The sequence below is a fragment of the Ctenocephalides felis genome, unplaced genomic scaffold (assembly GCF_003426905.1).
Source record: "Ctenocephalides felis isolate EL2017-DRISC unplaced genomic scaffold, ASM342690v1 CF-g0.4_SCAFFOLD_03571, whole genome shotgun sequence".
NCBI lineage: Eukaryota > Metazoa > Arthropoda > Insecta > Siphonaptera > Pulicidae > Ctenocephalides > Ctenocephalides felis.
Genome location: NW_020539725.1, coordinates 15,132,262 through 15,147,281, shown reverse-complemented (window position 1 = coordinate 15,147,281; position 15,020 = coordinate 15,132,262). Strand labels below are relative to the sequence as shown.

Sequence of the window (15,020 nt, the reverse complement as noted above, 5' to 3'; positions counted from 1 at the left end):
TTATATCAGAAAAATTTCAAAAATTATAGTAGATTATTCAGATACTTCATGAAATAATAATAAATATGAAGTATTAATTCATAAAAAATGCCGTTATAAACGAATTATCGGTGGTACCAAAAAGTTTCATAGACTTATTGTAAAAATTACAAAATAAATCTATACGTAAACTATAACTATATTCTTACCTATATAGTTATGATTGACAATGAACTTATTTACAATGGTTTTTGGAAAACAATTACATACGAAAAACGCCAAATTTGGTTTCATGTCCAGAATTATTCATTGCTGCAGCTAAGGAAAGACCTAAAACTTTCCTTGTATCTGCAGGATCGATTATGCCATCATCCCAAAGTCTTAAAATATAAAAAATGTGTTAACATTACAGTATAATTTAAAATAATTCGCAATCTATTTTTTTTTTTTGTTTTGTCTTGAGAAAACAATTTGTTGCCAAAATATTTATTTTATTTAGTTTGTTTTTAAATTAATATTATTACCTGGCAGAACTGTAGTAAGGTGATCCTTCTTTCTCAAATTGTGCGATGATAGGCGCCATCAGCGCATTACTTTGCTCTGCTGTCCATTCTTTACCAGCTCGTTTATGTTGTTCTTCAGTAATTTGGTTTAAGACACCTGCAGCTTGTGGTCCACCTGAGATTTTCAATGTATATATTAATAAATAGAATATTTAGGTGAGAATGTAATCTTACCCATGACTGAGATTCGAGAATTTGGCCACATGTACAAGAATCGAGGAGAATAAGCTCTTCCGCACATCCCTGGAAAGAGTTACATACATATATCAAAATCTTATATATAGAAATAATTGATAAAGAAATCGAGATATTATTGAATTTTTAGTTTTTTGCGATCGCTGCAAAGACTGTTATTAATTATTACATAAAAAGCAAGGAAATTGGTGGAGCAATTCAGAGTTAAGTTTCAGAGTAACTAGTGGTATATGGCATCGAGCCTTGAGGTAAATTGCTGGTACTTCCCGTACCTTAATGTAATATTCGAGAAATATTAAATGTTTTCAAATAGATTATTATAAATACTGTAACTTATTTATGTATACAGAAAGGTAAATAAACAAAATTTAATCAATCAAATTTAAAATGTAGGATATTGTCTAATATTTATAAGAATTATATAAATTGATTTGCAAAGTTAATATATTATTTATTTGAAGTGAGGTTTAAAACTACAGCTAGAATTAAAATTGAAATTCGAATTATTTTCGATTTTAAATCATTCAAATCGGATGCTTAGTTCCCTCAAAAACTGCATTTTTTGCATATTTGGCTCCAAAACGGCTGGACCTGTCTTTGTCAAAAACTAATCACCACTTCTCCCCGTCATTACGAATTGAATGCCTTTTGGATCATTCAAATTGGATGCTTAGTTGTCTCAAAAAATCGATAATTATTTTCCGCACTTTTTGCCCCGTATCTACACGACTAGACCTGCCTTTGACAAAAACTAATCAGCACATTTTCCTACCAATAGGAATCAAATGTTTTTTGAATCATTCAAATCGGTTGATCCGTGCGCCCGCAATCGTGAACGAAAAATTGTCCGAACGAAAAAAATCCATACATACATACAGACACACGCACACATACACACATCCATTTTTTGTAAAGTATGCCAAAATGTTCAGAAACCTTCAAAACGTGAAGAAATGCAAAAATTTTCAATTTCCATTTTTGGACGATTACAATAACTCACCCTACGGAAAGTTAAAAATGTTAAATATGAAGAAAAGAGTAGAAAATGTTTACACAAAACTAATAATAAAATTTATATTTCATGCATTTAGAATAAATTTCAAGTTTCTAGAATATATCAGGAGAGTTTTTATTTTTGAAATCTAGCAAGTATAATTTGAAAAAATGTGGATGATGCCAATAGAATTCCAAATTAATCATTCGGCATTTTATAGGGTATAAGAAGAGCATTTGAAAGATATTTATAATACTTGATATTGAATTACTACAACAAGTTAAGAAGCCATTTTAGCACATTGGCACTGATAGTAATTATTCAGAATTTTATTAATCTGCTCAGGATTTTTCGCAAAAATGTGAGCATATAATTTTTAATTTAGCTATTAAATGAAAAAGCACATCTACATTAACTAATTAAGATTTACTTATTTTCTTCAAATAACGTTTATAAAATACGTATCAGTTTTTGTGAAAAATATAAAGTTTACTATATTAATCGTTAAAACGTTAATAAAACGCGTAATAGTTGGAAAATATTCTTAGAAAAATTATTAAGTACCATAATTTCCGGCTCCGTACGATCCTCCAATTATTAATGTAATTTTTGGTACATTGGCAGTAGCAACAGCTGTTACCATTTTAGCACCATTTTTCGCAATACCATTGGCTTCGGCGTCACGTCCCACCATAAACCCTAAAAATATATTTTGCATTAATTTCAATATTTAGATGTCGATTCAGATGAATCAATCATTCAAACAATAAACATACCAGTAATATTTTGCAAGAATATCAATGGTATTTTCCTTTGCGCACATAATTGGATAAAATGTGCTCCTTTGAGGGCACTTTCCGAAAACAGCACACCATTATTTCCAACGATTCCTACTATTTGCCCATATAATTTCGCATACCCGCAAACCAAAGTATCACCATACATTTTTTTGAATTCCATGAATCGGGAACCATCGAATATTCTGGCTATAACTTCACGAACGTCAAATGGTTTCGTCAGTACAGAACCAACAATACCATAAATTTCTTTGCTATCGAACTTGGGTTCTTCTGGAATTGTGATATTACTTCTTAAAGAGTCGTCTATATTTTGAAGAGTATAAGGCATCAATTCATCGTAGGTTCGAGAAGTGGGAAGATTTAGATTACTAATAACTTGACGAGCCAGGTGCAGAGCATGCTCGTCATCAACGGCGTAATGGTCAGTTACACCAGATGTTTTGCAATGCAGATCAGCACCTCCGAGATCTTCAGCTGACACCTTTAGCAAAATAAAAAAATATTACTAACTCTTTTCCAATTATTTGTTACACAATATATTTTAAGATTTTCAAAAACAAAAATAACAAAAACATTCTAAAAACAATAATAACAAATTAAAATTCTCAATCTAACTCATACTGATTTATCTTGAAGCAAAAGTCCACTGGATGTCATCTGTAGGCGACACTCTTTGTTTCAGGTCGTAATCGTTAGCGGTCGCCTATAGATCTATAGACGCTTGTAGTAAATTTGTTAAATACTATTATTTTATAGAATATATATGTCTGACATAAGTATCACAAATTGCTGGAACTTCCCGTATCGTAATTAAAAATATTGGTACGGAATCCAAAAAAAATTAAACGAAAATGTGTACACATTATTAAAATCTCTATAAAATACAAAAAAAAAAAAAATGAATAAATAAATAAATAAATAAAATATCTGATAATTTGACGTAAATATGTCCAATAAACATTTTTGACCGCCAAATGACATATTTTAACTTATTTTTATTGAGAGTCCACCGCTGGACCTGCCTTTCCAAAAAATGAATCAGTTCTTCATCTTGTCAATACAAGTAAAATGTTTTGTGAATTATTAAAATCGGACGCTCCGTTCTCTTAAAAACTGTGTTACCGTTTTTGGCATTTTTTGCCCCGTATCTTCAGAACGGCTAGACCTGCCTTCGCCAAAAACTAATCAGCACGTCTCCTTATCAATACGAATCGAATGGTTTTTGAATTATTCAAATCTCTTCATCAGTGTTCCCGAAATCGTCGACGAAAATTTGTATCCGCACATACATACATACACGCACACACAAACACACATACATCCATTTTTTCTAAGGTATGCCAAAATATTCAGAAACCTCTGAAATGTAAAGATATATAAAAATGTTCATTTTCGATTTTTTTGCGATTACTATAACTTGCCCTACGGGAAGTTAATAAATTTCTGGAAAACTGTACACCAAATACTGTGATATCTCAGATAATTTTCATGACCAACGTGTTTGAAATCAAATTTAAAAAAATCATTTTCTAACTCCTACTTCCTAATGTAATAACGTAATAACAGCATGCATTTTATTCTTTGTCCTTTCAGTTATAATGGCAACTGCCGAAATAAATTTTTCGAAATTAAAACTAATTAAAATTTACCTAAGATCTTTGAGAGAGAAACATCTATCAGACCTCTGTCATTATCGTTCCTGAAGGCAAAAACTTCAAAAAAACTGAGGATATTACTTGATAAATAATAATAATAAACTTAAAAAGACAAGGAGAGTAAATATGTGTTTGGAATCATTTGTAAAAATTTCAGAAAATTTACAGATGGTTGAAGATAAATAAATATTCCTTTAATTTTATGCATTTTTTATATTAACAAACAAGTTTTGATACGGGGCCCCGTCAAGGCTACGCCGCTGATTGTCTTGTAGTTTTTTACGAAATAAGAGAGAATAGTTAGATAGATTTCTAACTGTTAAAAATTCACATATATAAATTTCACTATAACTTAAGTCAAAATTAAATTTCTTGTTATCTGTTGCCGCAATTTCAATATTTCGAAGAAGTTTTACGCAATTTTATTAGGTTTCTTTACAATTAAGTAAAATTGCGCTTTTGCATTGTATGATTATTTATGCGATAATGCGATTGCCAAAAACTGTAATTACCATTAATTTTTAAAAAGGGGAAAATTATGTTATAACTTACAACTTCCCCTGTAGCTGCTTTGACAAGAGGTGGTCCTGCCAAAAAGATAGTACCTTGTTTTTTAACAATTATACTCTCATCTGCCATAGCTGGCACATAAGCACCACCAGCGGTACAGCTACCCATTACTACTGCGACCTGGAACGAAAAATTATTATATTATTCTACTATAAACGATAATATATTGTAAAACAAAAACAATTAAAAAACATATTTATAATGTACCTGCGCAATACCCTGTCCAGACATGTTAGCTTGGTTGAAGAAAATGCGACCGAAATGCAATTTGTCTGGGAATACATCAGCCTGTTTTGGTAAATTGGCACCACCAGAATCTACTAAGTATACGCAAGGGAGACGATTTTCCTAATAATTAAATATTAATAACTAACAAAATATTTAGTGGATTATTTAAAATTATACTGGCCATTTGCACAAAACAAAATTCTATATACTTAAAAATCAAGTTTTACGAGATTTTGAGCTATTTTTAGTACAATTCCCCTGATAGTTAGTATAATAAAAATTTACATAATTTGTAATTCAAAATCAATAGATACAATTATAATATTAATAATTAGATAATACAGTAAATGTTTTATAATTACCTGTGCTATTTCTTGTGCCCTTATGTGCTTTTTTACTGTGATTGGATAATAAGATCCACCTTTAACTGTGGCATCATTTGCTACTACCATACACAGAGTGCTGAAATATTTATTTTTATATTGTTTCCGAACTATATTAGTCCTGAATTAGGATATGTTTTATAATACCCTTGAATACGTCCAATTCCCGTAATTATGCCACCGGCATTGACAACTTCTTTACCATACATTTCATATCCTGCTAATGTTCCAATTTCTAGAAACGGAGATCCTTTGTCTAATAGAAGATCGATTCTTTGACGTGCCAAAAGTTTGCCTTAGTAAGATAAATATAAATAATTTAATGAAACTTATCAATAATCCAGTATTAACAATGGACACATAATAATAGGAATACAAATAATTCGCAAACACAGCAATATGATTTACATTTTAAAACAACCATTTTAAATTTTTGGAATGAAATTAGTAATCCAGATATTTTCCGATTTGTATAAACAAATTATTGCAAATTCATAAAAATATGTGCAATACATAATATGATAGATTAAGCGTTTTTAGAACTGTGAAAGTTTTGCAGATTGTTTAAAACACTTTTTTAATTCAAATGAATATTATCATATTTGATCTTAAATAAAAAAATATAAAGCGGAAAATACATATACTGTGTGACAACAATATGTAACATCAATAATTATTGTAAAACATTATTATAAATCCAACAGGTTTAATATTACCTACATATATTATAATGTTACCATATCCTCATACCATAGATACTTTTTTTCTTTCTTTAACTCTATAATGAGCAAATTGTAAGCTCTTAGTATTACTTTTACTTTTTACTTTCTTCCTTGTAATTTTTCAAAAGTGTAACATATTTTAGTTTTTAAATTTGAGTTTCACTGAATGAACTATACTTTATTACTATTGATTTTAAAATGAACTTTTGAAGAAATTTGTATTTTTAATTGGTGTTAGACTCGATTATTAGACTCTATATGTTATATGTGAATAAAAAAATATTTAGAAATTATTTTATTATATGAATGAGGAATGGTAAAGAATTAAGTGCATGAATATATATGATATACATATAAAAAATATTAGTTAGCATTTAGTGAAAATATCATTACATACTTATTTAAACTCCAAATTTTGCTAAAATTATTAAAAATAGCCCCTCTAACTATATCTATAAGAATTTGTTACATTAACCTGTTATAAAAATAATAGATTTTAACCCTTTCGACTCGGATGCCGCCGCTTCGGCGGCAAAATTCATATAAATCTCGCAATTCGCAAGTGGAAAGGGTTAAAATGAGACTTTCCTAGAATATTATCGTATTAATATTAAACCAAACACCGAAATGCTAATTAAAATATTTCCTAAATTAAAATATTTTAAAATTCGCAGAAAGTCAGCGAATAATGGTACTTTCACATAACAAGGTATTCAACGGGCGTGTATTTAATAGTTGGAATAGTTAGCATGCTATTAGTAAAATACTGTTAGTTTAACTAATACCAATATTTATGTATGAAATTATATTATGAATTTGTCGCTCAACAATCTTAAATCTTTAATGCTTTCTTATGGCTTGATGTGTATTAAAAAATATAAACAATGCAAAATAAAGTTTAAGTTTGAATTAAATACATTGAGATAACAAAAGAGTTTGCTGTTCAAGCACGTTTATTATAAAATTAAAATAAAATAAATTATATGATAATTATAGTTTGCTGAGCTAAATTAACAAACTGAGGATTGAAGGACTTACATAAGTAAAGGATTTTTCATTCCTACAAGACTTGGAATGATGATGTGGGATTACCATGTTTAAGCATGCCACCAAATGATTCAAGAAGCCAAAATATATACCCTTTGATGTATGCCTCTGAATGGCCTTTTCACCGCCACCTTTTAATATTTCATTTGTAACCGATTTTAATTTGTCCACTAATGTTGACATTTGATTGTAGTTTTCCTAAATTGAAATAAAAATAAAATGATCAAAACGCAAGCAGTTACTGCATATAGTTTAAACTTAAAACTTGATTAAGTTGTTCAGAATAGCTATTGTTGTTTATGATTTTATTTTTCTAAACTAAAGATCCTCATTAAAAAAAATCATTTAATTTTTCATTAAAAATAATTTTCTATGTTTCAGAAATATGGAATTTGTAACTTTAAAGAATTCAATGTTTACATTTGAATTATTAAAATCAATTTTTTTTCATAAAACACTCACTAAAAATGAAGTTGTGCATTCACTAGATTGAATAGAAAAATCCTTGTGATTTATATGTTTAATATTAGAAATCCATTGAAAGACAAATTATAAATTTATTTTTCTAACTTTTATGTTATTGTTTATTATTATTACTAGATGTTAAATTATTTAACAGTTGTAATAAATATTGTAATTGAAAGAAAAATTCTAACTAATTCTTTTTTTTTCTAAGCTTGTGTATCATCTGAAATCTTCTTCCTTTGTGTTATTATTAATGTTGCTTGATAATTTTATAATATAAAGAATTGTAGAATTCATGAAAAGTTTCTATATCTGTTCTTAAATTTATCGTTTTTGGAATCATTTTTATGAAAATTGATTCCACAAACATTCTTGTTTCATTTTTTTTATTTTGTTTTATACATTTGTCAAAGAAGATTAACAGTAACACCCAATCAAAAAGCAGATTTTAAGTGAAATACAAACATAAGGAAAAAATGAATCAGCTTGAAAAATAACTTTAGAATTTTTTTTATGTACATGCAACAACAAATATCTAGAACTCGAAGTCAATATTTCCAAATAATAATTAATTTTTAGTGAATATTTTATAAATTGTTATAGCGAGTATTCGTTAAAAATGTGCAGTTTCAATAATTCAAAGGTAAAAAGTGGATTCTTTAAATCTTTAAATTGAATAAAAAAAAATTGCATGAATGTATTAACATTTTTTGTTTATTTTTAATAATTTCTGAATAAGGGGTTCATAAATATATATTATGAATGTTGAATAAAAACGAGGCGTTAATTTAAAAAAATAAATTCATAAATAATAATAGCAATCCAGCCTAATGTAAACCATTAAACAATAATAATATATAAATATGTGTATGTATAGTATAGAAATATATATATATATATATATATATATATATATATATTATCTAAAAATTTATTCATTATAACCCTTCCCACTCGCGAATTCCGGAATTTATATGTATTTTGCCGCCAGTGCGGCGACATCCGAGTCGAAAGGGTTAATATTTACATAAAGCTTTATTAATATTTTTCATGAAAGAAATTTGAAAGAAACTTGATACATTAAATAATTTTAATTATTATTGAAACAGAAATATTCAATATTTAACACATCATATTTATTATTATTATTATTAATATTATTATTATTATTATTATTATTGTTATTATTATTATTATTATTATTATCATATGTATTATAATAATGATAATAATAATAATAATAATAAATATGTGATAAATATAAAATATTTGTGTTTCAAAAATAATTAAAATTATTAATGTATCAAGTTTCTTTGTAGATATTAAGTGGTATTTCCTATAGTAACAAGTATGTAATCAAATTCAATTTGTCAGCAGGTCAATGTCATGTACTATGTCGTGATCATAAAAAAACATTTATGCACGCACCAAAATTTAATAATTTAGAATAACAAATAAAATTAACCTTACTTGGTAGTCTGGAGAATTCACATCGCATTCTGTACCAATTGTATTTATATCACCGAAATGAATGCATCTTCGAATTATATTTGTATTAAAAACTTTTAATTTCTTACTTATTTTTATAGGAAACATTTTTATAAATTTATTTATTAATTAATAAGGCACAAGCACAAGCACACGAAAGGTTACACCAATGACAAAAACTAAAAGTCAGATCCACGTGTTGTTTGTGTTGCCAGGATTCTAATAAGAATCCATATTGGTGGGAGGAATCTAACAAGAATATGAAATCGGCGCAATTAACTCATAATAAATATATGAAGTAAATGTTGTATTTTTATAATATATTTATTTATATAAAAAATATATTATGATGCGTTTAATTATATATTCAATAATATTTTTTTTAATATATTAAAATCAAATATATATTATTAAATATAATACATTTAATTATATTTTCATTTAAGTTATTTTAAATATTTAATATTACAAATAATTAAAATTTATTAAATATATTAAAAACATAGACCTTATATACTTATAATAACAATAAGTATTATAAGGTTTAAAATTGAGATTAAAATACTTAAAAATTTGTATCCGCACACACACACGCGCGCGCACATCCAATTTTTCTAAGGTATGCCAAAATGTTCGAAAACCTTTGAAACGTAAAGATATATACAAATGTTCATTTTCGATTTTTTTGCGATTATTATAACTTACCCTATGGGAAGTTAAAAAATCAAAGTTAAATATACATATATTTACTTTATATTATACTTATATGTATATTATTTTCAATATTAAACCTATGTAAAACATCTTTATCTAAAAAAATAATAATATATTCAAAATAAAAAGAACTCCATTGAAAATCGTTTGAGATAAATTATGATATTTGAATAATATTTACTTTAAAAACATAAATTATAAAAAAAAATTATAAAACATTTTATATTTTTTTTATATATTTCTTTACATATTTTTTTTATATTTTTTTATATATTTTTTATATATTTTTATATATATTTTTTTATATATTTTTTATATATTTTTATATATTTTTTATATATTTATTTTTTTTTTACCTTTTTTTATATTTATATCTATATTTTTTCTATATTTTTTTTATAATTTTTTTTTATAATTTTTTTTTATAAAACATTGCCAACTTCAGTTGGTTTGAAGAAGGTTCACAAAACAATAAATAAAAATTAATGAATATTTATTAGTGTTGATTTATTAATTAAGTTATATATATATATTATTATGCTAAAATAAGGAATTTAAAGTAATTATTTTATATTGGGATTTTTGCAACTTCATTTTAACAAATAAAAATATATATTAAAAGCAACAAAAAAATTTATAGTTATAATTTTATGTAAATAATTTTTAAAGCAATATTAAAATAAACGTCAATGATGCGTATCATAAAAAAATAAAAAAGCTAAAAATGAAACATTAAAAACAGTTATAAAAATCGCACACATGTTAAAAAAATATTAATTTAAAAATCATTCCAAATTCGCCTAAAAATGTCCCCCTTTCATGTAACTGAATATCTCATCAGGCAACACATTACAAGTGATCAAACATAGAATTCAAATTCCAGCTGTCAACAAATAAACAATAACACATAATAATTTCTATTTCAATTGTGATTGTGCAATGTTGATGTATTTTAAAAGTGACAATATTTAGAAATAATCTATTTTTTTATTTATTATAATACGTAGAGAATTTCTCAAATATGGAAAGAATACCTGACGAAGTATTGGAATTTATTTTGGGTTTCCTACCACCCTATGATGATCTTCAAAAATGTCTATTGGTCTCGAAAAGATGGGCACAATGCGCTAGAAGTACATTAATAATATATTGTAGATTATGATGCTTCTATAAATAAATTATGAACAATCTCTATCATACAGATTTTACATCTGATTAAAATTAATCCTAAATTTGGCAAGGATAGAATTTTGATCTTACTCAATCAAAAGAGCCTCAAAAACGAACTGCTTTTCTAAGCCACAGTTTTGTTTTTATTTTTCATTTGCATGTGTTGCATACACAAGAAAATATCTTTTTAATAGAGCTCTATGAATTAGTTTGATAAATGCAACAATTACAACTTGAAACATATTTGTTTTCCTGATTTAAAATATTAAACTCTTGTCTTGTTATTTGTTTCTAAAATCATGAAGCCAATATTTACATTCAAAATTGTTCATTGCAAACTGGAAATTGCAATCTGCTTGCTTAAAATCCTTTCTTGTTATATATTATATAAAAGTTGTTTTGGATTTTATTTTATAAACATTTTGTAACTTCATTTTGCTAAGAAGGTTAACTTCGGTGATAAATGATCAATTATTGATAATGGCACCTAATTTTGCTTCTAATAATACTATTGAAAGATTGTGTTTATAATTACTTATACAATTACAACACATTTTTTATTCCAGATGTCATAAATAAAACTTCAATAGACCTCTATCGTGCTATTGTTGATTTTGATATAATTTGGGACTCAATAAGTCCTATAGATTTAGCAAATACCATTGCAAAAAGATATTCACATTCTACAGTCGTTGATAAAAATTCAATGTATGTGTTTGGAGGCTGCACTTGCACATCAACTACATTTAATGATTTATGGAAGTTTAATTTGTCTACAAGGCAATTTGAAAGATTGCTGACGACTGGTACGAAAACTAAACACTTTGCTAATAATCTATTGAAAGATTGAGTTCATTATAATAAACTTCAATCTTGGATTTAAAATCTTTACCTTATATTTCAGGCACCTATCCGTCTCCTAAAGCATGTGCTTCTATGGTATGTCATAATAACACATTAATTTTATTTGGAGGCTGGGCACATCCTTCTCCATATCCACTTCACCAGTCATGGAAATTATTTGACGAGTTACATATTTATAATATAAACCAAAATCGATGGCTTAAACAGATCGGTCTAGATGACATGCCACCCCCAATGGCAGGTCACTCTGCTACTGTCCATAATAATATAATGATTGTATTTGGAGGATTACAGAAACATCATGGTGCTTTTGACTCGCAATTCAGTAGTTCAAATGATATTTGGTGTTTGGACCTAATTACATTCTTGTGGTATAAACAGTCAACATCTGCAGAGAAACCTATGCCAAGGTTAATGAAATAATATTAATAATAATAATAAAACTATTCAATACATGAATTGACCATTTATATGTCCTTTATGTTACATATATATTTTTTTTAGATATGGTCAATCACAAATTTACTTAGATAGTGAACATCTTTTAATAATAGGAGGTTGTGGTGGAACTAATCTGATTTACTCAGATTGCTGGTTATTAGCAATGAATTCAAATATTTGGAAATGGCGAAAAGTGCAAATTTTCAATACTTCTAACGGCCCAGCAAATATTTGGTGTAACCAAGCATGCAAAGTAAGTAGATTTCTCATCTATAACAAATTTTAAAATTCATTTTCACATTATTACTGGAATCATCACATTATTGCTCAAATCGAAAAATATTACTTTATAAAATTACTTAACTAGATAAAGAACTCAGATTTGCAACATTAAGAACTGTGAAAAAGATTATTATCAAATCAATCAATATCTTAGCTTACCTTATCACTTTGTATAACTTGTAAATTTACTCCAAATAATATGCTTATCACATTTCTGCATTTTGTTTTATAATTCCTGATTAAGGTATATTGCCTTCATAATCACAATAAAATACTTCTTATGAATCAACAGTTTTTAACTTCTTTTATTTATTCTTCAGGTTGGAGATAAGTTAGTAATATTAAGTCAAGGAAAAATTATTGGTACCCCACTAAGTTTGTCATGCAAATGGAATTTACCCAACCAGATAAAAGGACCACCTCCTAACAGATTAGAAGATGATTTCTATGAAGATGATAACGATATTCCTATAAGATTCATAGTGATCCCTGATAAAAAATCTAATTCTCTGGATATAGATGAGAACATTAATGGTAATGTTAATTAATGAAATAAATAACATAAATGACAATAAAATAGTTAATAATTAGGATATTTTTTATAGGAAAGTATGGACAATTGCAAAGTAAAAATAAATCAAATACAGAAAAAAAATCAGAACCTAGTACTAGTAAAAGTCAAATAATATTTGTAGAGTCAGACGAAGATAGACCTAGTACTAGCAAAGACAATTTACAACCTGGATTACATAATAAAAATAATTTAAGAAGAGGAGGAATGTTAGCATCTAAAAACAAGCACTCACAGAACAATAATCACTCTGAAAGATTGAGGAGATTAGATGTTGTATCTCAGAGATTAAAAAGATATGAAGAAGTTTTAAAACGAGGATATTTAGTTCAACAGTTAGACATAGAAAAATTAAGAAAAAAAGTAGAAGCTGAAAAGATTCCGACAAAGAAACATAAAAGAAATCAGCTATCTATTTTTGTGTTAGATATATCAAATGTTAATTCAGAAGAGTGTTCTGCAACTTGGATGCAGAATGATAAAAACATAATATCAAAGGAAGCACCGGAAGAAACTATATTGTACAGCTTAGTTGCTGGTAAAGGAGAATTAATAATGTTTGGTGGAATACAAAGGGATGCTACCAGTTGCATGTTAAATATTGCTAGCACAACAGAGCAAGTATCAAATACTTTACATTTTATAAGAGCTCCAAAATGTGTGATTTGATGACTAATTTTTTTTTTTTGACTATATATAATATATAATTAGAATTAAAACTTATGAGATTTATATGTTGCAAACCCTGAAATGTGCAACATTGTTATGCAAATGAATTACCTGAAAGAAGAATATTTTATTTCTGGTTGAAAATTGTGAGATAATTATAAAAACTTTCAAATACTAAATGGATTTTTAATAATTTTTGTTTTAAATTGTTTTACCTTCATGAGCTAATAAAATATGTGAATGTTTCATATTATAACAATAATTCTACAATTAAAATTAACTTGGTTTTGACACCATCATTGCTCTTTTGCATGCCTCTTCTACAGCTCCTTGGACAGCTGCACGAAATCCTATGAATTATAATAATTATAATCATGAAATTGATACAAGTGTAATTCCTGAAAAATCATTTCTTCAACATGAAGTATCTGAGTAGATCGTGTTCTCTATTACATTTATGACACAATTGTTTTAATAAAAATAAATTAGAATCATAAAATACAGTAAGTTAGAAAAATAACGGAAGAAAAAAAGATTTAATTTGTTCACTTCATCACTATTTTATACTTAGCATTAAAGGAATGCTTATAATAAGGGATATGTAATGTATATAAATTAGTTGTATTAATGAAAACGTTAATGGAGAAAATCAATACATTAACTATAATGCTCGTGATTGATGCATTTATTACCTTTGTGTTCTAAAAATGAGAGGCCGGCTGCAGTTGTACCACCTGGACTAGTAACATCATCTTTCAGTTTTCCAGGATGTTCATTTGTATCACGAACCATTTTTCCTGCACCCAAGACTGTCTGAGATGCTAATTTATAAGCGAGATCTCGCGTAAACCCATCTTAACCCCACCATCAGCCAAAGCCTCGATTAACACGAATATCTATTTCCAAAATTGTATAAATCTAGATAAGAATGCTAACTTTATATTTATAAAATTGTTTCTTTGTCATTCATGATCGCTATTGCAAAATACAGTGGGCATAAATTTTATAACATTCAGTATAATTTATCTTTGGTTTATAGAAAAAATAACGATTTTTGAATTACTACTACCTAACCTACTAAATTTGATTTATATTTGTAGCAAAGAAATACTGTTTTTGAAATGTTTAAAACTGTTTTAAGAAAATCAAGAAGTTAAAAATGTATCTTTCAGAAATTCATCAAAATTGTGCACACATATGGCAGTAAAAATAAAAGTTGA

The 15,020-nt window shown here is 26.8% G+C and overlaps 3 protein-coding genes across 4 annotated transcripts in view; 1 reads left to right on the top strand and 2 right to left on the bottom strand.

Moving 5' to 3' along the window:
* Nucleotides 1–95: 95 nt before the first annotated feature.
* LOC113384563 (probable methylcrotonoyl-CoA carboxylase beta chain, mitochondrial) lies at nucleotides 96–9,255 on the bottom strand. Of its 2 annotated transcripts, XM_026622299.1 has the most exons (11): nucleotides 9,072–9,255; nucleotides 7,229–7,334; nucleotides 5,515–5,662; nucleotides 5,347–5,446; nucleotides 4,964–5,104; nucleotides 4,739–4,876; nucleotides 2,508–3,012; nucleotides 2,296–2,430; nucleotides 717–785; nucleotides 504–657; nucleotides 96–359 (listed from the first exon to the last, which is right to left on the bottom strand). In XM_026622299.1, the coding sequence occupies exons 1-11, from the start codon at nucleotides 9,195–9,197 to the stop codon at nucleotides 242–244; spliced, it is 1,740 nt and encodes a 579-aa protein (XP_026478084.1). In that variant the 5' UTR covers nucleotides 9,198–9,255; the 3' UTR covers nucleotides 96–241. The 2 variants fall into 2 exon arrangements, with proteins under 2 accessions (XP_026478084.1, XP_026478085.1); XM_026622300.1 differs by lacking the exon at nucleotides 9,072–9,255 and having other exon boundaries at nucleotides 7,128–7,265.
* Nucleotides 9,256–10,745: 1,490 nt separating this feature from the next.
* LOC113384562 (F-box only protein 42-like) lies at nucleotides 10,746–13,823 on the top strand. Its single transcript, XM_026622298.1, has 6 exons — nucleotides 10,746–10,936; nucleotides 11,540–11,779; nucleotides 11,878–12,247; nucleotides 12,342–12,531; nucleotides 12,881–13,094; nucleotides 13,166–13,823. The coding sequence occupies exons 1-6, from the start codon at nucleotides 10,825–10,827 to the stop codon at nucleotides 13,798–13,800; spliced, it is 1,761 nt and encodes a 586-aa protein (XP_026478083.1). The 5' UTR covers nucleotides 10,746–10,824; the 3' UTR covers nucleotides 13,801–13,823.
* A 191-nt stretch (nucleotides 13,824–14,014) lies between these two features.
* Nucleotides 14,015–15,020, bottom strand: part of LOC113384568 (pyrroline-5-carboxylate reductase-like) — a 5,844-nt gene continuing 4,838 nt past the window's right edge. Inside the window, 3 exon segments of the mRNA XM_026622304.1 lie at nucleotides 14,015–14,150; nucleotides 14,493–14,645; nucleotides 14,648–14,696. Of these exon segments, the coding sequence (XP_026478089.1) occupies nucleotides 14,077–14,150; nucleotides 14,493–14,645; nucleotides 14,648–14,696 (276 nt within the window). The 3' untranslated portion in view covers nucleotides 14,015–14,076.

Coding starts and splice junctions, on each gene's coding strand:
- LOC113384563 (XM_026622299.1), bottom strand. CDS start 9,197: ATGTTTCCTATAAAAATAAGTAAGAAATTAAAAGTTTTTAATACAAAT. Junction 5,447..5,514: donor GGAATTGGACGTATTCAAGG/GTATTATAAAAC, acceptor TAAATATTTCAG/CACTCTGTGTATGGTAGTAG. Junction 3,013..4,738: donor AAGCAGCTACAGGGGAAGTT/GTAAGTTATAAC, acceptor ATTTTGCTAAAG/GTGTCAGCTGAAGATCTCGG.
- LOC113384562 (XM_026622298.1), top strand. CDS start 10,825: ATGGAAAGAATACCTGACGAAGTATTGGAATTTATTTTGGGTTTCCTA. Junction 12,248..12,341: donor GCAGAGAAACCTATGCCAAG/GTTAATGAAATA, acceptor TATTTTTTTTAG/ATATGGTCAATCACAAATTT. Junction 12,532..12,880: donor GGTGTAACCAAGCATGCAAA/GTAAGTAGATTT, acceptor TTTATTCTTCAG/GTTGGAGATAAGTTAGTAAT.